The sequence below is a fragment of the Apteryx mantelli genome, chromosome 2 (assembly GCF_036417845.1).
Source record: "Apteryx mantelli isolate bAptMan1 chromosome 2, bAptMan1.hap1, whole genome shotgun sequence".
In the NCBI taxonomy this organism is placed as follows: domain Eukaryota; kingdom Metazoa; phylum Chordata; class Aves; order Apterygiformes; family Apterygidae; genus Apteryx; species Apteryx mantelli.
Window position 1 is genome coordinate 131,941,813 of NC_089979.1, and position 27,155 is coordinate 131,968,967.

The 27,155-nt window shown below is 47.4% G+C and overlaps 2 protein-coding genes across 10 annotated transcripts in view; both read left to right on the forward strand.

The window, feature by feature from the left end:
- The window catches only part of LOC106483458 (homeobox protein Hox-A3), a 79,967-nt gene that overhangs the window by 46,626 nt on the left and 6,186 nt on the right, over positions 1-27,155 (forward strand). For 3 of the 9 annotated variants that reach the window (XM_067291572.1, XM_067291571.1, XM_067291573.1), the window contains 2 exons: positions 7,827-8,010; positions 11,715-11,798. In XM_067291572.1, the coding sequence (XP_067147673.1) occupies positions 7,827-8,010; positions 11,715-11,798 (268 nt within the window). Of the gene's footprint in view, positions 1-716; positions 799-7,826; positions 8,011-9,815; positions 9,872-11,714; positions 11,799-15,404; positions 15,743-19,296; positions 19,592-20,140; positions 20,218-23,023; positions 23,613-25,072; positions 26,750-27,155 lie in introns of those variants that run through there. The other 6 variants (XM_013941381.2, XM_067291575.1, XM_013941385.2 and 3 more) reach the window with 6 other exon arrangements.
- HOXA4 (homeobox A4) lies at positions 3,952-6,311 on the forward strand. The gene is made up of 2 exons (XM_067291577.1): positions 3,952-4,629; positions 5,145-6,311. The coding sequence occupies exons 1-2, from the start codon at positions 4,014-4,016 to the stop codon at positions 5,471-5,473; spliced, it is 945 nt and encodes a 314-aa protein (XP_067147678.1). The 5' UTR covers positions 3,952-4,013; the 3' UTR covers positions 5,474-6,311.

Here is a 27,155-nt window from a genome sequence, read left to right on the forward strand (position 1 = left end):
AAAAATAAGGAGCAGAACGGTTATTAATTTGAGACGAACTATTTCTTTCCTTTCACTCTCTGCATTCAGCACATTGCACTCTGGCGTGGAAGGTCTGGTCAAAAGACCATTCATTCAAAACCCGAGCACAAATCTCATTTTATATGTGTTTATTTAACCACGCCAGGACAGAGCGAGCAAATCCCGCCAAACATCCAGTTGTTAAGAACATATCCTATGCCAGCGAAGTCATCGCTTTTGTAAAATGATGAACTTGGGCAAAAATGTGAGAGCCTTGCCCCAGTAGCTACCATGGAAAACGCCCGCTTCCAAAGGCGAAAGGCAGTAGCTGTCTTGAGGGCTTTCTGAGTGCCGGGAACAAAGGAGGGGATACAGTCGATACATTCCATAACGTTTACATTTTCCCGCGATTTTTTCTTAATTTTCTCTTAGAAGTAGTGACCTGGGCAAAGCACCCTGCTATCTAAAAGACACTGTTATAGACCTTTTAGAAAAACTAAGTCCAAGGCCGAGGTGAACTTCAGGTCACTGCGTCTAACAAATATGAAAATGTCGCCTGGTGAAGGGCACGCCTTGTTATTTAACAAAGACTGTCAATGTGTAAGATTAATAAGAAACAAAATGCACACGGTGTCACTTTTCGGTCACTTTGAAACTTGGGACAGCCTTGCATTCAAGAGGGGAAAGCTGGGGCTAAATATATTCAAAATGGTTCAAATCAAATTCAAACCAGGCTGCTAGTGCGATTCTTTCTCCTCCATCCACTCTCTGTGCAGGGTTCCCGGGCACGGCGAAAGGGTGACTAGAATTATTATTACTATTACGATTATTGCTATTATTCTCTCTTTCGTGGTAATTATGTTTTAGCCGCGCACGTGGAAGCTAGCAGATGTGCTTGCATGTTCACAAGAAACAGGGGGATCCCCCTGTCCCACTGTTTGGGTATGTATGAGGATGGCTCTTCTTGGTGCATGGAAATTAACTCTCTCACTCTCAACTTAATTTCAGTGAACTCCCCATCTCTTCCTCGACCCGATTCAGCCGGTAAACTCTCGGTCCTTTATTAACTGATTAAAGTCTCCTTCACCAGTGAAATTGAGCCTTTAGTCCTTCTATAAAAATAAGGAACCAGAGTTACTTTTTCATTTTCTTTCCTTTCCTTTTCTCCCTTTAAGCGGTTAGGATGATGCTACAAGTTTGTAAAGGGAAGTACCGGTGAAAAAAAGGGTTCTGAGATTGTTTATTACAGCCATAAATCTTGCAGTAAAATGTCGAAATGGCCGTGTGCAAGATAACACTTGGTGGTCTTGGCTGGGTTCTTGTTTATGATAACAAAACCACAAAGACATGGAACAGGCCTTTTGGAGGTCCTGCCTCAGCACATCTTCGCGGACTAATAGAGCCACACGAAAAAACAGACTTCAGCTCGGCAGCTCAGGTCACCTCGTAGATTTACAGTCGTATACAAAATTGCATCCTTCTCTGTTTAACCGAGCGCCAGAGACACACGGTACAAAGAGGTGCAATTAAACAAGTATACTTTGAGATCTAATCACGATAAATAATGTGAAACAGAACCTGGTCAGCTTTCCGAATATAGCACTGAGCATACAAGTTGAGGGACCAGTTTTCGTTGTATTTCGCTGTGGCTTGGAAGCACGGTAATCTGCTGTTATGTTCTAGCCATGGTGTCTCAGGACTTCCCTTATGCCGAGGATAATATTTACGATAATCCAGTGTAATTCATCTGGTGCTGCCCAGCAGGTATTTGTACGAATGTGTCTGTATGTGTGCATGTTATATCTCTTTACGCCGGGAAAATGCTCTCTCCTCGTGGTGGTCTTTGAGAATCTTTTATTTTTACAGCAATATAGGTTGGAGCTTTATTCTTTTATAATATGCTTTTTTTTTAATAAAACAATCTCCCCTTTCCTGTCAAATGTGTGTTGCTGAACAGTTGCGGCTGTCTCTGTCTGCGTGTGTGTAAACGCATTTCCTCTCTATGCAGAGTAAATAGAGAAACTTATCTATTACACCAGTTAAAGAGCTCCATAGATGTTCTGTTGGAAATGAGTAAGTAAACGTGTTTTAACTCTCTTTACAAATTGGACATTCGATATGAGCAGGAAATGAGTGATTGTTTAGATAAGTACCCCAGTATACCCAAGTGTTGGAAATGTTCTAACATATTACAAGCCGTCTGCAATGTGCGTGTGTATGTGTATAAAATATAAATCGATACGATATGTGTCTAGTTGGATAGAATATATATTCAAATAGAATTTTATTGCATGTATCCATTATCTATAAAACGGCAAAAGACAATAATCTGAATTTAAACCAGGGTAACTGTTAATGTAACATCTTTAGGAGGGGAAGGTCTAAAACACATCACATTTACGCTTGATATATTAGACGTATTTTCCCATACCAGAAGATGAGATTACCCACTCAACAATTATATTCTCGAAGGGTGCGGTAAATATTTCTATGTGTTTATATGCTTCCCTGAAAAAGGGGAAAAATCCGAAAAGTTCGCTTCTAACTTCCAATCTACAAGAGCAGATGATGTTCAATAAGTATTTTTCTCCCCTTAGAATAAGAGTCTAATTAGTTTAACCATCAAATTTCAATTACCTAAGGTCAGGGCGGTTGCCTCTTTTCTCTCTGAGCTGCAAATATCGTTAACAGTCTCAGTTTTAGCAATGCAGAAGTGCCAGAGTGCCCTCTCCTTCCTACGCCAGGGTTTGTGAGTCACTTCGGCGAAGGCACTGGCGATTTCTCGTGGAATTCAAAATTAATAAATAAAGCCAACACGAGGCATAGCAAACTGGCAAAATGAAATTCGTAGTTTGGAAAACGCTGCTATGCGGGGAGAGAGGTTCGCTGTTAGCCCTTCCGTCGGTAGGAAGTATTTGATATCAACGTGCCCTCCTTCCCCTCTCTCCCTTCCCCCTTTCCTCCCCGTTATTTCCAGGCTCGCTATATCCCTCACACCCCGCAAGACACTTAAAAAGACTCTCTTCGGCCTTCCCGCGACGTTCGTACTAACTTTTGCATCTATTCCTCCAGTTATCACGGCTTCAGAGGTGCAAAGGGATAAACAAGTCCCAGCTCTGCGAGCTCAGCAAGGCTTGCGCGCCCGCGGGACAGATCCCAGCGAGAGCAGCGCAGGTTCAGGGCGCGCCGCCCGCGCCCGGCAGCGCCGGCAGCCGCGCAGCGCGCAACCCGCCGCTCGGGGCTTTTGGAGACGGACTTGCTTAAAACTATTGTGCAGCGCCTTGTGCAATGCCTGCCGCCCCGTGGATCGCGCAGCCGGGCTGCTCTTTGATTTCGCGCCCCTTTCTCTACACGCTCCCGCACGGCCACCGACGGAGAAAGTGTCGGGGGAGAAAACTGTCAGATTTGGAGGATTTTTTTCTTGCGTGACACCGCTCGACGTGGCTCCTGTTCTCCGGGCAGGAGCAGCCGGGGATGCTGGTGCGGAGAGGGCGAGGGGGCAGCTGCGCGGGGCCTCCGGCGGGGCTCTGTCCCGCGGGGAGCCGCCCCGGCGGGGCGGCCCGGGCGGCGGCGGCGGGGGGCGGCGGCGGGGCGGGCGCGGGCTGCGGGGCTGCGGGGCTGCGGGGCTGCGGGCGCGGACCTGCCCCGCGCCCCTGCGGCCGCTCGCCCTCCTTCCATTTCCTGATCCGGGGTCCGCGGCCCCGCGCAGTAATTGGCGCTGGCGGTCAGGTGGTGATGGTGTGTCGGGGTGTGCGTGTGTGTTGTGCGCGCGCGTGTGTGTGTGTGTGCGTGTGTGTTGTGCGCGCTCCAGGGGTGGGAAGAGAGGAAGGGAGGGGAGTGCGGCGGGGAGGGGGGGAAAGCTGGAGGCCCAAACTTTGGCAGCGGCGAGCACTTGACAGCGGCGGGAGGGGGAGAGGGAGGGTGGGGAGGGAGGGGGGAAAGGGGAGGGGCCTCGCCGAGCCCAGAAAAACGACAACGCGAGAAAAATTAGTATTTTTGCACTTCACAAATTAATGACCATGAGTTCGTTTTTGATAAACTCCAACTACATCGAGCCCAAATTCCCTCCCTGCGAGGAGTACACGCAGCACAGCGGCAGCGCCGGCAGCTCCGCCAGCTACCATCCGCACCACCCGCACCCGCACCCGCACCCGCACCCGCACGCCCCGCCGCCGCCGCCGCCGCCGCCGCCGCCGCCGCCGCCGCACCTGCAAGCCGCGCACCCGGGCCCGCCGCTGCCCGAGTACTTTCCGCGGCCGCGCCGCGAGCCCGGCTACCAGGCTGCCGCCGCGCCGCCGGGGCCGCCGCCGCCCGAGGCGCTCTACCCCGCGCAGGCACCCTCCTACCCCCAGGCGCCCTACAGCTACAGCGGCGCCGGCAGCGCCGCCCCGGGCCCCGAGCAGCCGCCCCCGGGCGCCTCGCCGCCGCCGCCGCCCGCCAAGGGCCACCCGGGCCCGGGGCAGCCGCTGCTGACGGGCCATGCCCTGCAGCGCCGCTGCGAAGCGGCCCCCGCCGCCGCCGCCGGCACCGGGCCCGGCTGCCCGCTGCTGCCCGACAAGAGCCTGCCCGGGCTCAAGGGGAAAGAGCCCGTGGTCTACCCCTGGATGAAGAAGATCCATGTGAGCACGGGTGAGTTGCCCTTGCCAGGGCGAGGCTGGGATGCGCCTGCAGAGGAGGGAAGAGGGGAGGGTGCTCCCAGGGCCGGGCCGGGTTCTTGCCTGTGTGTTTTTTTTTCCTTTTTATCCCTCCGCGTTCCTAATAAAAGAAAAATAAATAAATAAAAGTGAGAAACCTTTTGTATCCGGGGTCCTTTATCAAAAGATTTACGAGACGCCAAACTGTTAGGGCAGTAATTATAGCCCCCATAAATTTAATTGCCCTGCAGTGGCTCTGGGCCATGTGTCTTTGAAGCTTTTCTTCTAACCCAAATGCCCATCACCATTTTTTATTGCTCCTCGATTGTCCCCACTGTCGTGGGGGCTCTGAAACAATTTTTCTTGCCGTTATGTATCTTATTTGAACCTGGTGTCAAGTTATTATATAATGATTATGTTCAATCGTTTTTTTCCCCCCTCCCTTTCTTTCCCTCTGCGTGTGCGTGTGCGTGTCTCTGTGTGTGTGTGTGTGTGTGTGTGTACGTTCAGTCAATCCCAATTACAACGGAGGGGAGCCCAAGAGGTCTCGCACTGCCTACACCAGACAGCAGGTCCTGGAGCTGGAGAAGGAGTTTCACTTTAACCGGTACCTGACCAGGAGGCGACGCATCGAGATCGCGCACACCCTCTGCCTCTCCGAGCGCCAGGTCAAAATATGGTTTCAGAACAGGCGCATGAAATGGAAGAAAGACCATAAACTGCCTAACACCAAGATGCGCTCCTCAAACCAGTCCACACTGAGCCAGCAATCCAAAGCACAGACACAGGGCCACCCCCATCCCCTCGATGGGGCTACACCCAACGCAGCCGCGCTATAAATATTATGGTTTTTTTTATATATGTATATATATATTTACCTATCTATTGGGGTTTTCCAGCTGCCTGTGCTGGTGGCTGGCCATTTGGACCAAATAACTGTGTAAAACAAAACAGAGCAGAAGCAGAAAAAGAAGAAGAGACGTGCCCAAGAACGGGTACATGTGCAAACCAAAACCCGGACGATTGTCTACATTGTATATAGATAATGGTTCCATGCCCATCATTTTTTTTCTATTTATGGAAACACTCTGTTGCCCTCAGTGTAAGAGAGTGCTGGATACTGTCACGGACGAATTCTCTGTACCTAAGAAGGACTCTTTTTTTTTTTTTTTTTCTTAGAGAACACTAAAAATAAAAGACGATTAAAACAAAGCAAAGACCTCGTGAGACACTTGTGTAAGGCACTGACTTGAATAGCGCTGTTTCGTGGCGTGTTCGTGGATTCTCGAGGGGGTGTGTGTGTGTGTGAGGGTGCACATACACGTACGCACACGCACAAACACACATAAGAGAGCAAACGCATTCACAGGCGGTTAAAACTTACGAAAACTGTCCCCTTACACTGTCTAAAATAAAATGTTTTATGTATCAAAGGTAACTTAACTGGTTTTAGGTGTAGCCCCTGCAGTAGCTGTGATATATTAGTTTTTCTCCACATTCCCTATTGCATTTATTAAAAAAATATTGCTATAAAGGCTCTTGCTGTTTTCATATTTGGCACCGTCTAAATCGTTTGGGTCCGTGTACAATTTGTGGATTTTTGGTGTAATGTATACAGTGCCAAATGCTGGTAATAAAGATTATTCTGCACAAAATAATTAAACTCTTGAAACACAAGACCATTCAGTGCTGTTTCATACACCTTGTGCTTTGCTGGTATTGGCGCCAGGGATGGAAAAAATACGGTTTAACATATTGTTTTAACTTGGAGTAATCTTGTCAATAAGGTAATGGTTGTAGTAAATATAGTGAAAAACGTGCTCACTCCTAATTGCTTGGCTGGGAAAAGAACACTGTAGGACAAGGAAAAGTCTTGTTTTATCGCATAGGTGAGTGGTATTCTTTTTAGCCGTCTATATGGTAGAATTAGTCTGTCTCTCCATCTCTGTGCATATGACTATTTTCGACTGTGTTACAGAGAAACTGAGCTTCCACTGGGAGCCAGTAAGCTCCCATGACGGATTTTACTGCAGGAGAAGTCACACATGCTCCGCATGATAACACTTTAAATCTTTAGCCAGCCGTGATTTATTCGTTCATTTTCGTCTGATTATGACTTTTCAATTGGCTAGCACTTTTGAAGGTAAAATACTTGGGCGGTAACCTAAAGTTTCTCTAGCTGCCTTTTCTGTTTCTGTTTCTTCTCCCCCCCCCCCTTTTTAAGGCAATTTCGAAATGTGTTGAGAAAATCTCAGCAGTGACATGAAATTGGGTACAACTCAAGAAGTTTATTTGATAGGGATTCTCGAAATGCTTGTGGCATAATGGGGTTCAAGTGCTTCCAATTCAGACTGTGCTTCTCGCTGTTTCTAGACAGCTAATGAACACAGCCAAAGTGGAAATACTAATGGGGAGCGTGTGCCACACTATCCTGTAAGAGTTTTCACAACGCTTTCTTGAGAGTAGCACTGCAATAGGTAGGAAAAGTCATAGAAATTAACTCAAGTGCTAGTAAATCTTCCAGGAAAGGACTGAAGGCCAAGACACTGTTACTCACCCAAGTATCTCCAAGAATAATTATTGGAATCACTGCTTTTTTTCATGTGGATAGCCCGCCAGGATAGGGTGCCTTGTCCCCCCTCCCCAGTAGGAAATCACACTACCCTAGCAATATTGTGAACATCACTGCCTGTCCAAGGAGCACGCACCATCTCAGTGAAAAATTTAACGTGTCACTGGCAGAGTATGTTCAGCATCAAAGATGTGGCGGTTGCAAATACGCTTAGCAAACACTGTTGTCTCCCAAACTGACCAACAAGCAGGCCCGAAAAGCGTGCTTCCATTCACATATTGCTGTTTGCTAAACCCTAAACTGCCAGCTGCCACCTTATAAAGGAAGCAGAATATAGCTGTAAGTGAGGTAACTACTATCTGCGGTCATGTAACTCTCGCTTTGTTTATTGCTGAATGATTCCTCGTTTAAATCCAAAATTAGCCCAAATTAGCACAACTGAACAAAAATCCAGTTGAAACATATTAACGGGCCATGTAGAATTTCTCTAGTGTGCAGCCTATGAGTGTAAACCTGTTTTGCTCCCATTGTAAAGAGAAATGAAATCACGCTGCAAATAGCAATTTTAGCCGGAATCATTAATCACCTCCTACAATAAATACTTCTTTGTAATTCAACAGAGGTTCTGAAAGGCATTCTCTTGGAAAAGTCTGTGAAGACGCAAAGGATTTTCCTGGAAAAAAAAAAAGTGGTCATGTGTAAAGACACAGCATCTTGGCTGTCTGCTAAAAAAATGTACACTCACTTGGTGGAGATTGAACCGCGGACTGCAAAATATCCCATGGCAGATTATCATCATTTAAGGTAATTTTTCCTTTATACTCCCTTCCCCCTCTCCCCTTTTAAGAGCGGCACCATGTTCTCGGGATGGGAGCCCTTCTGCTCCCAGTTCCATACCGCCCGTCTTACAATAACTTCGAAAATTACATCGTCCAGCTTAAATTCTCGCATTGTGCTCCCTTTGCTAAGGCAACCAGGAGTTCACCGAGAGGACAAATTTTCTATCCCATTAATTGTTTTTTTTTAGAGAAGCAGACTGACCCTTCAAACCCTTGACCTTTAAAGACAGTATTCCTTTTAATCCGGCACTTGGACCTAAAGGTCTCTTTCTCTCCCTCCCTCTCGCTCGCTTTCCTGGTGTCTCTCACACACGTATTTATCTGCTCTCGCCACAAAGGCGAACGAGGCCCAAAATGCTGGAAATGGAAGTTTGTCAATATTTCAAAGAAAGACCAAATCACCTCGGAGTCAATCTAATGGCCGCAGGGAACGCCACGCCGTTAACCCCGCTATCCACCTCCCCTCCACCCATCAAGAAAAATGGTAGTTTTCCAAGGTCTCCCTCCTCGTTTCTCCTGCAATCTCTTCCTATACCTGGTGTTTTATTACAAGGTGAACTCAGCTGTGACAAGCGCCTTGTGGTATTTAAGAACTAGAACCGTTCTGCATTGGAGGGTTACCCAAAGATGTGACAATTTTTTTTTCTTTTTTGCAGGGTGCTTGGTGTCCCACGGACACTTAGTTTGTAAACGCGGAAGCGGGGGGAGCCCTCGCGCAGGCAGGGGTCTTGCCAGGCTGGTCACGAAAGTCCGTCTTCCCCCGCGGGCCTGCCCCGCAGCTCCCCTGCCCCGGGGCTCGCAGCGCGATCCGCATCGCCCCCGGCCCGCCCGCCCTTCCCGCACCTCCGCTGGACCCAGCGCGGGGCCCTGCGGAGCCGTCCGCACGCCGCGGCCCCCCCGCGCCTGCCCGCGGAGCCCGCCGGCCCGGCGTGGGGTGGAGGCGGAGAGCCGCACGCGTTTGCCGGGGGCTGCGCGGTGCTGCGCGGGGTGGTGGCGGGGGGCTCCGCGGCCGGCCCCTTCCGCTGCCCTGCTCCGCGGCCGGCGGCCCCCGGCAACGCCCCGGCTCCGCCCGGCCCGCGCAAGGCAATCCTGACCCGCGAGAGGCAAGCTTGACCCGCGCAAGGCAAGCCTGACCTGCGCAGTGCTCTCCTGACCGGCGCGAGGCAATCCTGACCCGCGCAAGGCACTCCTGACCCGCGCAAAGCAGTCCTGACCCGCGCAAGGCAATCCTGACCCGCGCAAAGGAATCATGACCCGCGCAAGGCAATCCTGACCCGCGCTTGGCAGGGCAGCCCCGGGGGCACCGTCCCTGATCCGACCTTATTTCCCAGTGCCATAAGTGTGAGGTCCCCCCCCGCCCCCGGGTTGAACACACGCTGCTGAATGAAGGTCTAGATTCAAAGGGCTAATTTGGGGGGGGGGGGGAGTGCAGAGCTGCCCCGTTTCGCTATGAAGCGGGACAAACCCGCATTATTGCTGCCCGCGCGCTCTCCCCAGATACCGAGGAGCTGTCAAAGCCAACAGAGATTAGGGGACCCAAGTACGAGGATCCCTGTGCTCGCAGATAAAGGTGTTGCGTCTGTTCTGGTGGAGATATTGCAATTTTAATCTTTATGGTCACGTGACTCATTAAATAATTAATGCAGATAGTCAGGAATGGATCTGTGGCCGTCAGTCCTCACTAGGAGTGATTCCCTCACAAGTGAAACTCAACTCCTTATTACTGGAGTTTGTTTTTCTTTCTTTTTTTTTTCCCTTTAAAAAAACCCACCTGATTTATCTTGAAAGATTCTAAACTTCTTAAGCAAGCAGTAGGGTCTGTGTTGGTAAGTAGGTAGTGTGTATTTCTAGCTTGATGACTTTAATTGTTTGTGCTTGCTTTGTCTGCTGAGCATTTGCTTAACAAGTTTAATATTTGGAAATGTTAAATCTTTGTTTTAGCTACCTTGTGGTCACATTATGGCTTTTGGTGATTAAGTGTTACCGAGGCAAACACATTTGATAATGTTCTAATTCACACTGTGGAAGGCTGGATGCCACAGTGCAGGAGGACCTGCTTTGTTCAATTTTCCTGGCGTTAATAAATCACCGGCTCCTAATGCAGGGCCAAAAAAGCAATGGAAAGGCAGCAAGCATTGTAAAGGAAAAGTCATGGGCGAATTTCTCTATGACTCATTAGTCTGAACGATTTATGTACGAACTTAAAGCGCCGCAATGAATATTAGAGTTTGGGATAACAACAAATTAAAAAAAAAATGTCATAGCGTTTGTAAAGTGCTTTATTGCTACTTAGCAACTCTTTCAAGAAGAAGCATAGTTTAAAGGACTGTGGCAGTGTAAAATATGGTGGTGTGACTTAACAGCTCCAAAATAAATAACAGAAAGTCGCTGGCACCATTTTCAGATACACACTCCATATTTAACACGAGTGGCACGATCCGATCAAGACATGCTTGATCAATGTTTATTGCCGTTTGCAACATGACTATTGATTAGGGATCAAAATGGGTAAGGTGTGAGTTTGAGCCTAAAATGCCACGGGGTTCCCTCTGTGGCCGCTCTGGGCTGGTGAAGTGGAGTGAAAGGTAGAGCTAAGAATAACCTCAGGCAGCAGCGCTGGGGCTCCAAAGATTGCGGATTGAACTTTCAATTTTCTTTTGTGTTTGCCAGTGGATTTTAGCAGTCAGCGCTCTAAAATTTATGAGACGGCAATAAACAGCTTAGTAGGCTATTATTGCATGTTTTTATGTAGACTGGAGTTCAACACCAAATTTAAAATTATTAGAGTAATTATGGAACTACTAAATTAGCAAAGCAAAGTCTCTACTCTGAAAGATCTCCCAAGACAGACTTAATATTTCCAAGGCTCAGATGACATTCTTCCACGAGAACTGCGTTATTTAATTATTAGCATTTACATTTGCTGACAATTTTAAGATGCGTTAGATGGCTTTTATTAGTGAGAATGAATACGGGGGCACATTATTATATCTGACAAATTCATATGTAAACGTGATTCAGTAAGTTTCATCGAATAATCTGACTATTGTCTTATTAGATTGTGTAATATTGTTTATTTTTTGGGGGGGAGTTATTTTTTTTTCTCTCCTTCAATGGCTTTCAATGTTTAAAAAAAAAGTTTGGGGCCCGATCCTGTTTCCAATGAAGTCAACTGTTAAACTCTTATTGCATTAGTGGTGCCAGGATCGGGCCCGGACTAACTGTTTGAATAAAAGCCCAACCACAATGCTCCCTGCATTTAAACTGGAACCCTTTCCGCGTTTTATGCAACAGAGATGAACACCACTAGTTGTGTTTAATGTCTGTTCTTGATTAAATGATCCTAAACAAAGGTTTCCCAGAGGAAAATAAAGCAGACATTCATGTAACAAGAGTTAGGAATGACAATATTTCCAAACACTTGGAGACAGAAGGCATAGCTGTCTCCGAAAAAAAAACCCCACGCTTTTACTTCTGAGATAGCAGTGCTCTTCACCGCGGTGGAAAGCAGCGTTTGAGGGCGCCGCGCCGGGAGCCCGCGCCCCGCTCCCGCACGCTCAGCCGCGCGGCGGCTTTCCCGGGGAGCCCGCACACCCCGTCCTGCCTGTGAACGAACAGATACCTCCCCCTGCACTCCTCCTTAAGGCATTGTTTGTTGCTTGTTTACAGAGAGCCTGTGCACCGAAAAACGCCGATCTGCTTGGCCGACAGAAGCCGGGAACAGTTCAGTCCAACTCTTTGCGATTTTAAGAGGTAAGAGCCCGGGAGAGTGTGCCGTCTATCGGGGGATGCTTTCGTGCCGGTTGCAGCTGGCGTCTAGAAGAAAGCCATTTGCCTAGTACCTGCATGTAGAAAAAGCCTGTCGGAATGAGATTTTTGTTGTGATAAATATTTAACCTAGCTGGAATTTTTCTGGATTGGCTCTATTCATCTTCTGTGGCTGGTGAATGCGCGTGTCTGCGCAGACAAAGAAGTATATGGGACCTGAGTAATAGCGATCCTTACAAAGGCATTGGGAACAGGAAGGATGCAAAGTCATTTGGAGAGCGAAAGAGGTTGAGAATTTCTTTGTCCATTGCTCCTTCCCAAATCAAAGTGGTAAGGCAAGAGAGAGATAGTTGGAGCCTTTTCAGTGCTGAATGGCTTATCGCGGCTTGTTTGTTTGCCTCCTCCTTGAGGAGCTCCGCAGCGAGTCCTGCGTGTTTTGCGATTGGAAATGTTGAGCTGATGTGGCGGTGTTAGAAAAGCTGACTTTTGTCTGAGTACATGCAGCAGAAGGGATCCTAACCAAGCTGCAGGTATTTGTCTCTCCCGGCCTTGTTAGCACCGGACGTAGGTTGGTGTTTAATTAGGGAGAGTTGTTAGAATCCGAGGTGCGATTGTTCCTCTGACAACAGCAGTGTAAAGCTTTCCGCAGCGAGCACTGTCTTACGGCAGCCCTAGAGGAGGGAGGATTATAGAGAATTAGCTTAAAATCTTGCTAGATTTACCTGCTTATTTTTGGACGCTGATGTACAATTAGTATATTTTACTACCTTTTAAAAGCAGCCATCAATTACAGGACTACAAGGGCTCTTTGTGTTGACTTAATGGGCTGCTTAAATCTTAACTAGAAAAAGCCACTGCAATTGCCAATTCACTTTTAGGATGGGAAATTAAAAGCGAAAATATGATGTGAAAGAATAACCAGACCTTCCTCCGGTGGCATGTATCTCCAACTTTTCGTGCAGAGATATTTTGGATTCCTAAAATGACCCAGCACTCACAGACTCAGCTCATTCTCGTCAGAACTACTTTCACAAGGCTACAGTAGATAGCTGTATTATTTTTATCTGCTTCGAAATGATCAAAGACCAACTTTATCTCTATCAGACGCACAGATGTAGGTAAAAAGCTCTGCATCCCCGCAGATTTCAAACCTTTCGAGGAAGCAAGGAAATAAATACTTGTATCATATGGTGTTTCCCATTTCTTCTCCACATGGGAGTGATAGCCTTACCTCTTAACAAGTGACATAAACGTAAACTTGAAAGGCAGTAAAAAGCTCTAAACCTATTTATATTAAAAGTAACTTTAAATAGCATTAATGCTAAGAGTGGCTATTAATGCCAGAGCTTGCACAAAGTCACTCTCTTAATGAATGCACGTTATGAACTCAAATCTGTTTGTTGTTACTGAGCTTGGAATTTCAGCTCAGCTCGAAGCCATGTGTATAAAGCACAGAAAAATCAGTAGCAGACCTACTGATAAGCTCCATATTTTCTTCTAGAAACAGTATTTCAGGTCTCCAAATCATCGGAGTAATAAAGCACAAGGTTGAAAGTCCAGAAAAAGGAACAAAGCAATATATGGCGTGGCAGGGGAAATCAAGCGCCTGCTACTTACAAGATTATTTGAATTTGTATTTGAAAACTCGTAATCATGTTACTAGAGCAAAGAAAGCGTTTTCCAAAATCAATGGAAGGGAATAATTTTCAGCTGCGATCCAGGACACCATGAAGTTAGGAAGACTCACCCTCCTGCCTTCCCAAAGCGCACCCTGTAGAAGGTATTCACACGTCAAGAAGTTACTTTCTTAAGAATTAATTAGTTTCCCAACTACATACAAGAAGTTAATTGTTAAACAGTAGTTTTAGCATTAACTTGACCATTAATACTAATAAAGATGTTCATAGAAACAGGGTTTTGAAGCCAATAGCCATAGCTAGCGTTAAGGCATTTAAGCTGACTTATGATTGTGATTTATTGCTTTTGTAGTTTCTATTTGCTCAGGATTGCAAGTTCTAAAGCCATCTTTCTGCTTTTGACGCAAAGCAGTCGATAACTTTTTACAACAGACCCAAGAAAGCCTTGCTCTGCTTTTTCAACATCTGCTCCATTCCCCATTAATTTCTGTTGCATTGTTGCAGAAGAACTTCTCTGCGTGTTTCTTTTATGGGATCTAAGCGCATTTCATTCAAAAGAGCCATGAATCCACCGCGAGTAAATATCACTCTTGGTTTACGTTTAGTACGAGGGCTACAGAGTTACAAGTCGTGCTGATAGTTACAGACTTGGAGATGTCGTGTGTGGCTAATGCTCTCTATTTCTCAAAGGTATATACTTTTGATTCCAGTTCTTAGTAAGGGATAATATGTGTGCACCCTCTACTATCTTAGTCATTTCAATATGAAAAATTGAAAATTCTTCCTCTGATGTAATGTCACGCTGGCTTTTCTGTAATGTCCACTAATATACACTCTTACTGATGGGTTTAAATTCCAGTGGCCCATTTCCACAATCCAAGTGAGATTATGTAAGGCAAAAATAAATCACCTTTAAAAACAATTCGCATTCTGTTCAGTAAGGTACAGGTGAAACAGTAAAACGGGATAGGCAGTTAGATGAAATTTTCCTTCGAGTTCGTGGGGCTGGTGGAAAGATTTAGGCAAGATTTAGGGTATATACATCATGATGCAAAATGCTAGAGTCGCAGAACTGGAGCAGGAACACGTGAAGAGCGTGAACTATCTGATTTTCTTTGTCTCTTTCCAGAAAAGTTGTGTGAGTTTAGGGTTTCTTTTGTTTGTTTAGCTTATTGTGTCAATAGCAAAAGTGAAACACTCTTAGAAGGAAGATGTAGGGTGTTCGCACACAGGTGAAGCTGGTTCACTTGGTAGGCTCAGGGGCTGAACAGGGCTTTGCTCTTTTTTTATTTTTTCCCCCCTTAGGCAGAGAGCTCCCCCCTCCCCATTTTTTTTTCATCGTTACAAACCTATAATTTTGTGCATCACTCAAACTAGATGTATAGGAAATGCGTAAGCACAGGTTTAACAGCAAGGTCCCAAAAGGTTTTGCAAAATTCAGAGCCACGCCAGTGAAGGAAGGTGTATTCTTCATAGTGTGTTACAAGGACAAAAACCAACTAGCCTCTTAGAAGAGACTCTTTTTTGCCTTTGTCAGGTAATTATAGGTCTTTTTAGTTTCTACAGGAGCCCTGATGTAGAGTGTGGGAGTCGAGCAAGCCCTGTACAATGGCAGGGTAGAGAAGGCTGGGCGTGGGGGGAAGGCTGATAATCGTCCCACTTAGAAGAGGTCTGGAAATGATAGTATTAAGATTGGGGCTTTCTTCGGGGGTTGCAGAGGACATGCAGCGTGGAGCAGAGTGGCGGGCCTGCAGAACAAATGCCGGTTAATTAGGCTAAGTATCAAAGTGCAGTGTAATCCCATATTATGAAAAGAACTGCTCTTACCTTCCAGTGGGCTTTGTGTAAAGAAATGTTAGTGTGGGAGGAAAGAGAATCACCCCCCCCCCCAATCATCTCCATCTCTTGATTTTTTTTTCCCTCCTTTAAAACTCTTCTTTAATATATCGGGTTAAGGCTTTAAAAGCAAAGGCTAGCTCTAAGAAACCCTGTTCCTTCAATGATTCCCTGTTTGAAATAAAAGGATTTAAGTTGACGTATGACCACGTGAGCACATAATACAGCGCATTATTGTGGCATTTGGAGTGGAGACCCGGTCTGGCTCCGTCTGCGATTACGCTTTTCCAGTTTCTGTTCAGAGCAAGCACTGCTTTATATTATTTTTTTCCTGCCCCCATCACCGTCCCCGCAAGAGCTGGCCATTTCGCTGACAGCTTTCGTTCCTTATGGAAAGATTATTGTCGAGCCGAGAGGACGAAATGCTTCGTTAGAAAGGATGGATTTTATTTTAAGGTATTTCCGTTGATTGTTCATTTATGTGGTGAGTTATTGCTGTTCGAGGCAAAGGTCAGTAGAAAAGGCTGGAGCGAGTGCGTGTGTGTGCGTGCGTGTGTGTGTGCCCCCGAAGCCAGCCTGCTTCCCCCTTTGTTTCAATTTGCTGCGGTAAATATTCAACTCTCCCCTCGCAGCGAGCAGACCAGGGAGAGTTTGCTTCTTTATTTATTTTTCTCCATAGAGATCTCACACTGCATTTGATGGCCAGCTGCCTCGGCTCCGTCCCCTCGATTGCCATGTTATCATTATTTATGATCGGCTAGAGATGGAACGCTTCTTTTATTCTTTTTTTTTGTATTTTATTTTTATGCTTGTGTGTTTGTTTATTTATTTGTGTGTTTGGGGGGTTGGAGAAAACGGTGTGTGTGGGGGATACTCCTCGGCTGAGGTCGTGCTCGGGCGTGCGGCGGCGGCGGTTGTTGTTTTATGTGTGTTTGTTCGGCCGATGCCGCTCTGTAAATCGATGAGTATGCAATTGTGCTGCCATTTTATTTATGATGCTTTAGTGGTACTTTGTTTACCGTGCACGGAGGGCTGCACGGACGCCCTGCTCTGTGGCAAAGCTTCCCCTTTCCAAACGAGCCAGACACTCGTCTTTATTTGTCCTCGGTGAGAAGGAGCTGAACCAAGATCGAGCCATGGCTTCTAACAATAAATCAACTCTGGAAATGTGTTTTTTTTCTCTGAATGAGGATCTGGAAAGCGAGAAGAAAAGGGGGAGGAGTGGAGTCTATCTTCTAGGAGAGCATACACTAATCCTAAATTCTTCTCCATACCGTCTTATATATAATATATATCCATATTTATAAATACGTGAGTATATGCTTATGCGTATAAATATATGTGAATATAACTATACATAAGGAACGCACTTTAAACGTCGAAAATGAAATAATTACTTGGTTATCCAAGGAGGGCAAAATGTTATATAAAATGACATCCCCCGGTGGGGGGGATGCCCCCATTCCCGGCTTCGGGAAAGGTCACAGCGCTGAGTTATTTTTTTTTTCCCCAATTTGATCAGCGCCTCTCGCCTATTTCTGCTGTACCATTTTGTCCCCAGTTACTAGGTGCTTGTAATTACTCAGCTCCTGGGGGGTCAGAGTGAGGGGGAGAGAGGAAGAAAAGTGAACAATTAGAAACAAAACGTCCGCTGAAAACAAAAAAATGGATATTTCCACTTGAAACTATTCGCGGCCATTCTGTAGGAACCTACAGGGCACAAATAGTAGTGCCGGTTTCTCGCTTTTTTGCTCTCTAAGCTGCCCTCAGAACAGAATTGATCCAAATAAATGCTATTTCCCCTTCTCGCCATCCTGAATCATGTTCTCCTTTATTAGACACAGTGTCTCTCTTGTGCCTCGGAAGGAGAGCTATTCCACTCCCAGCAGTGTGTCTAAAAGTGAAGCTTGGCTTTGCCATGTTTTGAAATGGGCCAAAACGCGCCTCCAAAATAAAGTGTAAGCTTTAATTGCAGCTCAATTACTTGGCAGTGTCTCCTCTGATTTATGACCCAGTTCGGATGCATTTTGACCCAGTTAAAACACTCATAAATAATACCGTCCTACTCTAGAGCAAAAGAAAGCAAGGGGAGTTTTGTAGGAGAGGGATATTTCGGGCGGCTTGTGTAAATAACCCCAGTCTGCTGAGCAAATAGCAAAGTGTCCATTGCGATTCTTTGGTGTTAGAAGATATAAGCAGTAACTCAGATTAAGCACGGCTGCTTGCGATATTCGTTAGTTCACTCCTTCTCTTAGGCAGCTAATATCCCCGACAAACTCTCTAATGACTTGGCTAGGCATCGCTTCCAGAATTTGTCCCATTCTTCTGCGAGTCCCCCCCCCTCTATTTCTTCCCTAAGACATCCCCCAAATCGGCCATGAATTATAGTGCCGCCTGCTTGTATTTCGGAGCATCCAAAGATAAAACGCTTTATAGTCATTATTTTATTCGGAAACTAACGATAATTCCGTGCAAGGGGAGAGTCCCTCAGAATGTGACCCTTTGGGAAGAAAATGCAGCTCATTTCTGCCTCATGTATCAGCCCCAAACACTCCCAATGCCTCTCCGAGCTGAGCGCTATCGCTCTCTGCGGAATGTAGCAGAAAGAAAATATTCGGCCTCTGATGGGAAAAGACAGATAAAAGCAGCGGGGATCTGTGCGTTGGGACATGTTACTTCGACTTATCCCTCCATCATAAAACACATAAAAAAATCATCTTCTCATGTTGAAAATGACCTCTTTGGGGAGAGAAGGGGTGTGGGGAAACGCGGCTAACGGTCGAAATATCGCAAAATACTCTTTGCAGACAGTAAGACGAATGGCGGAAATACTTCAGTATTCCTATGAACCACTTCAGCTCTCACAATTAAAGTCCCTTGCAAATCCTTTCAGTTTAAAAAAGATCCCACTCCCCTCCCCCTTCTCTGTCCTCGCTCTTAAATACTCTTAAATACTCTTAAATACTCGCTATTAAGGAAACATAGACAGAACATCCAGCTAGAGACAGCTCCAAAGTTTAAATACACTCATATGAAAAGGTCAAACAAGCTTTCGGTAGCGCTTCCCAAACCGGCACCGTGCCTCGCGTCCGCAGGTTTCTGGAGTCCTAAGTTCTCACTTCCAAATTTTCCTCTTTATTCCGGAGGGCTCCGTCAGGGCTCAGCGGTGCCTCTCGCTATTTGGTCGGGAAACAGGGCGAATGGCAGATCAGCGGTTTCAGAAGAAAGTGTGGGGTTGATTATTGACTAAAAAGACTTTTCTTCCGATGCAACATTCAGGAGGTTGTTTGAAGCAAAATGCATACGCGGGATTTTTGCCTGTCCTCTCCACCTACGCTGCCGCTTCCCCTTTCATGTGGTGCCTTCTCACTTATGCCATAAGGAGCAAGTGTTTTCTGTTTTAGTGCTCTGTTTACAGCTTTGGTGCATGAAGTCATAAATCTTGCATAGCCATAAATGACAAAACCATTGGTATGCGTAAGAGGCCACCCTAACCTTATAGCGCTTTTTATTTCTCGCTTCCCCCTCGCTTTGTTTGTGCTTTAAGATGACGCTGGGCTCCCTCGTGCTTTAAACGGACTAGTTATATTTTTAATGCCTTAATTAACGAAGTAACGTCAAATTTACACCTAGACATTATTCGGAGCCTCCGCTTAATGCACGGAGCCCAGAACCTATCCAGACGGGTAGGGGCTGCAACTTGATTTAAGTTCTCATGTGTGCACGGTAGCTGCTGCAGATACCGGGGGGACAGCGGCAGCGGCACCACCGAAAGCCCCGGGTGGCGGCGAGAGCCGGGAGCACTTTCCAGGGCGCTGGCGAGGAGCGGAGGGCGAGGGCGGGCTGCGCGGCGCCGCCGCCGCGCCCACGCGGCCCCCCGGGGGGCTGCGGCCCCCGCTGCCGCCTGGGCAGCACATGCGGGCGGGCGGGTGCGCCTGAGCGCCTGTGTGCCCGTCCCGGGGCTGGGGATGCTGGGGGGGGTTGGGGTGTCTGTGTGTACATCTGTGTGTGTGTGCGCTCACGCATGCATGAGTTAATAATTAGTAACTCTAATGATTTCCATCGCGGCTCGGGAAGCATTGCCCAGAGCGGGGATCCTGGTGGGCTTTGGTTGGCTCGCCGGACCCAGAGCCCGGCTCCGCGGGCTGCTCTCCTCGCCGGGACTCAGTGCGGCTGTGCCGGGCCCCCTGCGCCGGGGAGCGGGAGAGGGGCCGTTGCCTGGCCGCCCCCAAACCCCACTCATAAGAGGGACAAAACAAACAACCCCACAACGGCAACCCCGGAGGCTGGTGAGAGCGACCCTTTGTGAGCGCCGTTTGTCTTCATTAGCATAATTTTCCTGGACTTTAGTGACGCCTGAGTGCTGGGGGGAGCTGCACTCCTTCGCTGCCACACTCCTTCTCTCCTTCTCCCAGCCCCCACCCTGCCTCAGACTTCCCCAGGCGGCTGCCTTTCTTCTTCCTTCCTTGCTTTTTTTTTTTCTTTTTCCTTCTTCTTTTTTTTTCCTAATCCCCCCTTTCTCCTTTCCTCTCTCTCCTTCCTTTCCCCAGCAGGCGCGGGGAGCAGCCCTAGGAAACGGCCCCGCGCTCCGCGGCCCCGCGCAGGGGGAGCCCGGGACGTCGGGGACCGCTCGGGGCAGGGTGGGCAGTGTGGAGCGGGCAGGGGGCCGGGGCCGGGGGAGGAGGGTGTCCGCAGCCGCCGTCCCCATCCCGGGCGGGCAGGGCTCGCCCCTCCCGGCGGCCGGGGTTGCCGGGTGAGGAGCGGAGCCGGTGCCCACCCCGCAGCCGCAGGGACTTGGCTGGGGGGAAATAGTCCTTGCTCCCTGGGTTGTGTCGCCGAGACTCCAAAAAAAAAAAAAAAAAAAAAAGAAAAAGAAAAAGAAAAAAAAAAGAGGAGCATGCTGGCTTCCGCCTCAGTCGTCAGAAGTTAAGGTAAGCAGGCCACAAATACGCTGCTATCAGTCGTGAATGGTGGAGTTTATGTCCCAGTGATTTATGACCGTAGACTTAAATGTCGGTTCAAGAAGAGTTCACAAGCTGGGGCTTCCTTCCAGGCAGTGACTGATACCCTTACACTTCGTGTTCAGGCAGCTCTCTCTCCTCTCACCCCACCCCAACTTTGTCCTTATCTTAAGAAATTCTTTCAGGGGGGCCGCCTGTTTTTTTCCGTCCTGGATTCGGAGTTTGGGGCTCGGCTGGGAATTACAGGGAAGAGATTTGGTGTTCTTAGCAATGGGAAAGGCCGAGGAAAGGAGAGGGTAGGGGACAGCTGAACTGCGAAGTGGGGGGAATAGGGGGGACCTGCCTCCCCCAAGCAGCTTTCATCTGCTGTCTCCAGTCTGACTGAAGGGGATGGGGTGGATGTTGGTAAAGGGCAGAGGTGTATTGCACGAATGGAGATGGAGGCGATAAAACGGGCACTGGAAAATTTGGGGGCCCAACTGTGTTTGTGAGAGCTGGCCTTTTGTCTTTGCGGGGGGGTGGGGAGCTCTGCCCACTCCAGGCACTAGTTCTGGTTGCAAACTTTCTCTCCCCCTGCTCTCCCGCCAGGGCGCTGTTATTATAGTTATCATTGTCGCTATTATTCCTGCTATTACCGTTTCCGAGAGCAATGGTCGTGTACTCCTCAGGTTACGCCGCTTCTCTTTAAGTCTGTAGGACCTATTTACTTTCGAGGCCAAAAGTGGGTGTCGATTCTTATTTGCTGGCAGACAGCCGAACATTGAATAATATTTTGCCTTCGAAATAAAGTTGCCCATTGTTTGCGCTCCTGGAGTGCAACTGTCTGTGGGAATATTGTGTGCCTCGTTTTCTACTCAGTAATGTGTGTCGTGGTTACTCGAACGAACTTCAAAACGTCCAGGAGGATGCGAAATATTTGAAGTCGCGATCATGAAAGACTGGTGCAGTTGTAAAATCGCTGTTACCTCATTATTTCCTTATTTTGCTCTTGCAGTGGTGTCCCTATTCTCTCTTTCTGAAGCAAAGGAATTGAGAAAAATCACACTAGGCCTAGATATCATTAGGATAGAGAGGCGAGGACCTGGAAATTGTCTGTGTTCCTCAGATCTTGTTCGGTTTATTACCTTAATAACATCCAAAGAGCTTGATTAGTGCAATAATACGGTAGCCGCCCTGCTGTAGGTGTTTTACCTTAATTTTGTTACGATCTAACAAAGGAAATACTGTTTTCTAAGAACTTGTATAACTTGAAAGGTGTAGAATGCGATCATTTGGTGCATCTGTTGTGCAACATTTTTCGCCTCTAAGCATTTGTCGTCGTTAGATGTTTGGGGGGGGGGAAAGCATCCAGCAGCATAAATACAAGGAAAGTGGCAAAAGAAATTGGGGCTGTTCTGACACGAATAGACGGAGTTGTTTGTCAGCAAGGGGAGTGGGGGACGGTGAGGAACACATTTTAATTTCTGAGAACAACGTCTGTGCATGTGGAAAGAGTTCCTAGATCGGAGATAACGTATAGGTCTCCTCTACCTTTAGTGTGAACAATTTTTTAACTGTTAATTTTCAGGCAGGTAAACAGCAGAATTTAATTGAAAAAAATAAGAAGAGGAAAAAAAAGGACGGGGCGGGGGGGGGAAGAGGGGGAGAGAAAAGGGATTCACCCGGGCAGGAGAAGCATTCTCTGGGTTTGTGTCCACCCTCTCTCTCCCCAGCCAAGTGACCCTCATACATCAAATTACATAGCAGTTTCTAAGACAGAACCTATTATCGCCGAGTTGGAAGGAAAGTTCAAGCCGTGGTCATGGAGATGAACGCTGGTTTTTCAGGTTCCTGGTGTGTTTTTTTCCCCCCCAATCCATCATGTTTTAACAGGTAGAATCTGGTTGATTCCGTGAAAAGGTAGTGTCTTGAAAATAACTGAAGGGGAAAAAAAAAAAGCCCAAGTGCCTCTCTCGCCCTTGCTGGACTTGCTGAGGTGGCTCGGCGTGGAGCGGGTCCAGCCCGGCCTCCCGGGGACGAGCCCTGCGGGGGACTGCGGGCCCCGCCGCGCTCCCACGCGTGTCCGCGCGGGCGGCGAGGGGGCGATGGCGGAGGGGCGGCTGCTCTGGGAGCGCCTGACCTGCGCGGCTCCAGGTAGTGGGCGAGCGCGGAGGGGAGAAGGCGCTCGCTTTGTTTATTTTCCCATCGAGCATTTCATGGACAAGCCGAAATCTGTCATTTGGGTTCAGCACGTGTAAATATCTTTGGCTAGAAAACCTTCCGACCCCACTCCTGCCCCTTGCCACACAGCGAAAGGAGCAATCTCATGTGTTTCTTTGAAGTTGTAGGGAGAGCTGCAACCTGGAGAGAAAGGCTAAAAATAAAACGACACTGGTTACAGGCGAGGGTTTGATCCTAGAGTGGGAATGAAGAAATAGCCCAGCCCCTCCACATTACAGATTCCTCGATCACCCTTATCTCAGAGACTGGTATTAAAACAGCCTCTCGGTGATAAATGATCAAACTCCTTGCCGTGTGGTGCCCTGCTCTGTTTCTTTAGAAGAAAGGAAGAAAAAAAACCTTGAAAGCCCCTATCCCGGTGCAGCAAAGTGCATATTTGTAGCTGCCAGTAAATCCAGGCAGCTTTTATATCAAAATGCTCTGTGCCTGAGGCCAAGTCATGCTGCTAAATATTGCTGACCACTTTTTCTTTTATGGCTTTCATGTCACTTAGCTATTGAAAGTAAGATGGATTTGTACCATTTCTTCACCCTGCTCTGCTCTCCCCACACCCCAGGTCTGCCTGGAGAGGCCATTGGAGGAAGAGCGCCACGTGACAGAGGGGTGCCAATGTTATTCTCCAAGGGTGTCAAGACCCTGTCAGTTTGCGAAATAAATATTGGGAAACAACGAAATGCAAAAAGCGACCTACTACGACAGCTCTGCAATCTATGGTGCCTACCCCTACCAAGGAGCAAATGGTTTCACTTATAATGCAAGTCAGCAGCAATATCCTCCGTCTTCATCACTTGTAGAAACTGAGTACCACCGTCCCGCGTGCTCCCTCCAGTCCCCTGGCAGCTCCGTGTCCCACCACAAGGCCAATGACATCAGCGAGGGTTGCATGAGGACCCTCCCCAGCCAGCCTCTCCAGGCCCCTGGCCTTGCAGACCAGCAGGCCCCGCCACAGCCGCCTCCGGCCCAGCAGGCGCAGCCTCCACCTCCATCCTCTGCCTCACCATCTCAAAATGCCAGCAGCAACCCTGCCCCAGCCAACCCCACCAAAAGCCCGGCTCTTAACTCGCCCACCATGTCCAAACAGATATTCCCATGGATGAAAGAGTCTCGGCAAAACACAAAGCAGAAAAACAGCAGTTCCAGTTCAGGTACGAAACATGTTCCCCCTTTCCCTGGGTCCCCCCGGGCTGGCCATGTGTCCTGCAGGGAGGAGAGGAGCCCTGTCTGCCTTCACTTCTGGGAGGGAAGGGAGGGGCTTTTTTTCTCTCTGATTCGATCCTCTCCCCTCTTTGTGAAGGGGTTCCCACTGCTAATACCCATCATAAAGCTTTCACCCCCTGTAAAACTTTCCCAGCCTTGCAGGATGGATCCAAAGTGATTTTGCTTCCCAGTGGCTAAAGTAGTTGTGCCCTCCTGCATCTATCACATTTCGTAGGTAATCCCCCCTCCAGTAAATCATGTCAGTGCAGAGCAGCCTAGGCCTTAAGCCAGAGGCCTGTCCTGAGTACTTTGTTGGCATGGTGCTGTTAGATTAATAAGACAGTGACCTATCTCTGCTGAAGTGTAACATGAATAAAATAGCTCATAATCATGTGCAGTCAGGATCAATGCCCTGCATGCAGTCAGAAGCACTTCCTACTTTAACAAGCTGATTGGCAAAGTTACAAGCCTGGTAAACAAAAATCATTCTGGAGTGCCATAAACTTGAGCCCATAAAATATTTTTTGAGGGATGGAAGTGTATATTAACACTTTTATTATTCAAGGAAACCCAAATCAATAGCACTTGTGCTAGCTCTAATGCCCAGGACTTGTGTTTATATTAACCTCTTCCTCTTTTTCTCTTAAATGTTTCTTGGAAATAGAGTACAAAACTTTAGCAAATGTCTTCTCCAACGTGTTTTTTAAAGCTATGGTAACATTACTGTTTACAGCCTTCCATATTGTATATTTATTTTGTTAAAAAGCAATAACATTTAAATATGTGTATATGCCTATCTACAAGCATAGCCACTGTATGTTCTTATAACATATACTATACCTCCCAATCACTACCATATGTTTGTTTATGCTATATGCTAGATATGATAGAAACACAGTATAGTAAATTCTGTGCATAAGTGCATAATGCTGTGTTATAGTAGACACCTAACCTTCAGACATCTGTAGCTGATGTGTGTTTTTATTGGAGTTTTCAGAAAAAAAGGTTGTAGATCTTTGCAGGACTGAGAAACAGCTAGTTCTTGAAGACCCTGATCCTGGGACTTAAGCAGAGTCATAGGTTCACCTTCAGAGTTTCTAAACCCCACTTTTTTTTCCCCCTGAAACTTCCTTTTTCCTTGTTGTAAAGCTAACCAGTATGCTGTAGCATTGACTGCCATTTCTAAAGGAAGCAAGTATAGTGCTACAGTGACACCACTGAGGTGAAGGAAGTCCGTTGTGAGCCATCTGAGGCTTGCAGCTTGGCATGACTGAGCTCCAGGTGGGAGTACTCCTTGCACACCTGGGCTTCTTGTGCCCCAGAACTGGACTCTCCAGTGCTGGTGTTGTCTCTGGTTGCTGTGTTCAGGTTCGTCATGCTGATTGTGTTCTTTGTGTGATTTACATAGGTGAGAGTTGTGCTGGTGATAAAAGCCCTCCAGGGCAAGCCTCCTCTAAGCGAGCCCGTACAGCTTACACAAGTGCCCAGCTGGTAGAACTGGAAAAGGAGTTCCACTTCAATAGATACCTTTGCAGGCCACGAAGGGTAGAGATGGCTAATTTGCTCAATCTCACAGAAAGACAGATCAAAATCTGGTTTCAGAACCGCAGAATGAAATACAAAAAGGATCAAAAGGGCAAGGGCATGATGACCTCTTCAGGAGGACAGTCCCCAAGCAGAAGCCCTGTCCCTCCAGCTGCTGGGGGATACCTAAACTCTATGCATTCTTTAGTAAACAGTGTCCCCTACGAGTCCCAGTCACCTCCATCATTTAACAAGCCTCATCAAAATACCTATGGCATCCCTGCATCATATACTGCTCCTCTTAATAATTGCCCACCTCCTCAAAAGAGATACACGGGGACAGCAGCTGTGACACCTGAATACGATACTCATCCTCTTCAAGGCAATGGTTATGGGAATCCACATATACAGGGAAGCCCCGTCTATGTAGGGGGCAACTACGTGGAGACCATGACCAATTCTGGGCCTTCCATCTTTGGTCTGACTCATCTTCCTCATCCTCCCTCTGCCAACATGGACTACAGTGGGGCTGGGCCAATGGGCAACAGTCACCACCATGGACCTTGTGATCCACACCCGACGTACACAGACCTTACTGCTCACCATCCTTCTCAGGGAAGAATTCAGGAAGCGCCCAAACTCACCCATCTGTAAGACACAGGAGTCACTAAGTGGAACATGAAGTCCCCAACTTTTTAAAAGTACTTGCACCCTTCCCTCTCTCTTTCCTTCCCCCACTATGTGCCCTCTCCTCTCTTTCTTGTATTTTTTTTTGTGTTTGTTTTGTTTTGTTTTGTTTCCTTTGGTAAAAGCGTTCTCTAGTTTGTGACGTAGCAATATTTGTTGCTTGAATTGCTCTATAGTTTCACTAGTGGATATTTATCTTCCTGAACTGTAGCCTTGTGTCTCACTTTGGGAGTATACATAGGCTTTATACTTTACCTTCTACACTTTTATCAAAACAGGGTATATGAACAAATTTTCTATAAAAGGAATTCTTAAATGTGAATTTGTTCGTACATGATTGATCCCACGGGGAAGCAATTTTTTTTATTGCACTTCTTTTAAATAGCGAGAAAGACATCAAAAGCGCTTGGACAGGGGCTCCCTGGACAATTATTAATACGTGTAAGTCTTTCAATGTGTGTATGCTGGTGAACATTCAGATTTATTTATATTTTTTTTGCAAACATTGAATAATCTAAGTGTTTAAAATTTTATTTATCCCCATTTGTTCATATTTATATATATATAACAAATCTGTACCCTGAATATTCAGGAGGTATTTACCTGCCCATATGTTAGATGGCATATCGGCACGTGTAGGAAATATCATTTGAAAGGAAAATATAACTCCTTTATTAAAAATGATGATAACGATGATGATGACGATGCAATAAAATCTGGGAAAAAGATCGCAGTTTGAATAATTTATGCTTGTAACATCCAGCTAGGCGGAGAGTCTGTAAAGCTGAAAAGGCTAGCTTTGTTTTGAAAGTTATACATTCCTTGCTGCTCACGTTCTGAAAAAAAAAATAAATTTTTTATTCTGAATAATAAAGAGTTAAGAACGTATTATTTGCAGTGCAAGAGAAGGGAGAGCCCTTCATGACGTGGGGAGTAAGCACGCTCGGCTGTAAACTCACGAGTATCCGTTCTCCCACCCGAATGGCTTCGTGGCGCCTTTTTCAGTGTTTTACAGATAGGCAGAGGGATGTTTTTTAATGGTGTTTAAAAACCTGCAGCGGGCGGTGCATCCTGCCACGCTCCGCGCGCGGTGGCAGGCGGGCCGCGGAAGGCGGCGGGGCGGCGCGGGCCGGGCCCCGGGGCAGCGGGGCCGCCCTGGCGGCGGCGCGGAGCGCGCCCTCTCCGCGCCCGCGCAGCGGCGGCGCCGGGCCGCGGCCCCGCCGGGGGGGCGGGCAGTGCTCGCCGAAAGGGGCCTCTTCCGCGGCTCCGCGCCCGTGTGG

Coding starts and splice junctions, on each gene's coding strand:
- HOXA4 (XM_067291577.1), top strand. CDS start 4,014: ATGACCATGAGTTCGTTTTTGATAAACTCCAACTACATCGAGCCCAAA. Junction 4,630..5,144: donor GAAGATCCATGTGAGCACGG/GTGAGTTGCCCT, acceptor GTGTACGTTCAG/TCAATCCCAATTACAACGGA.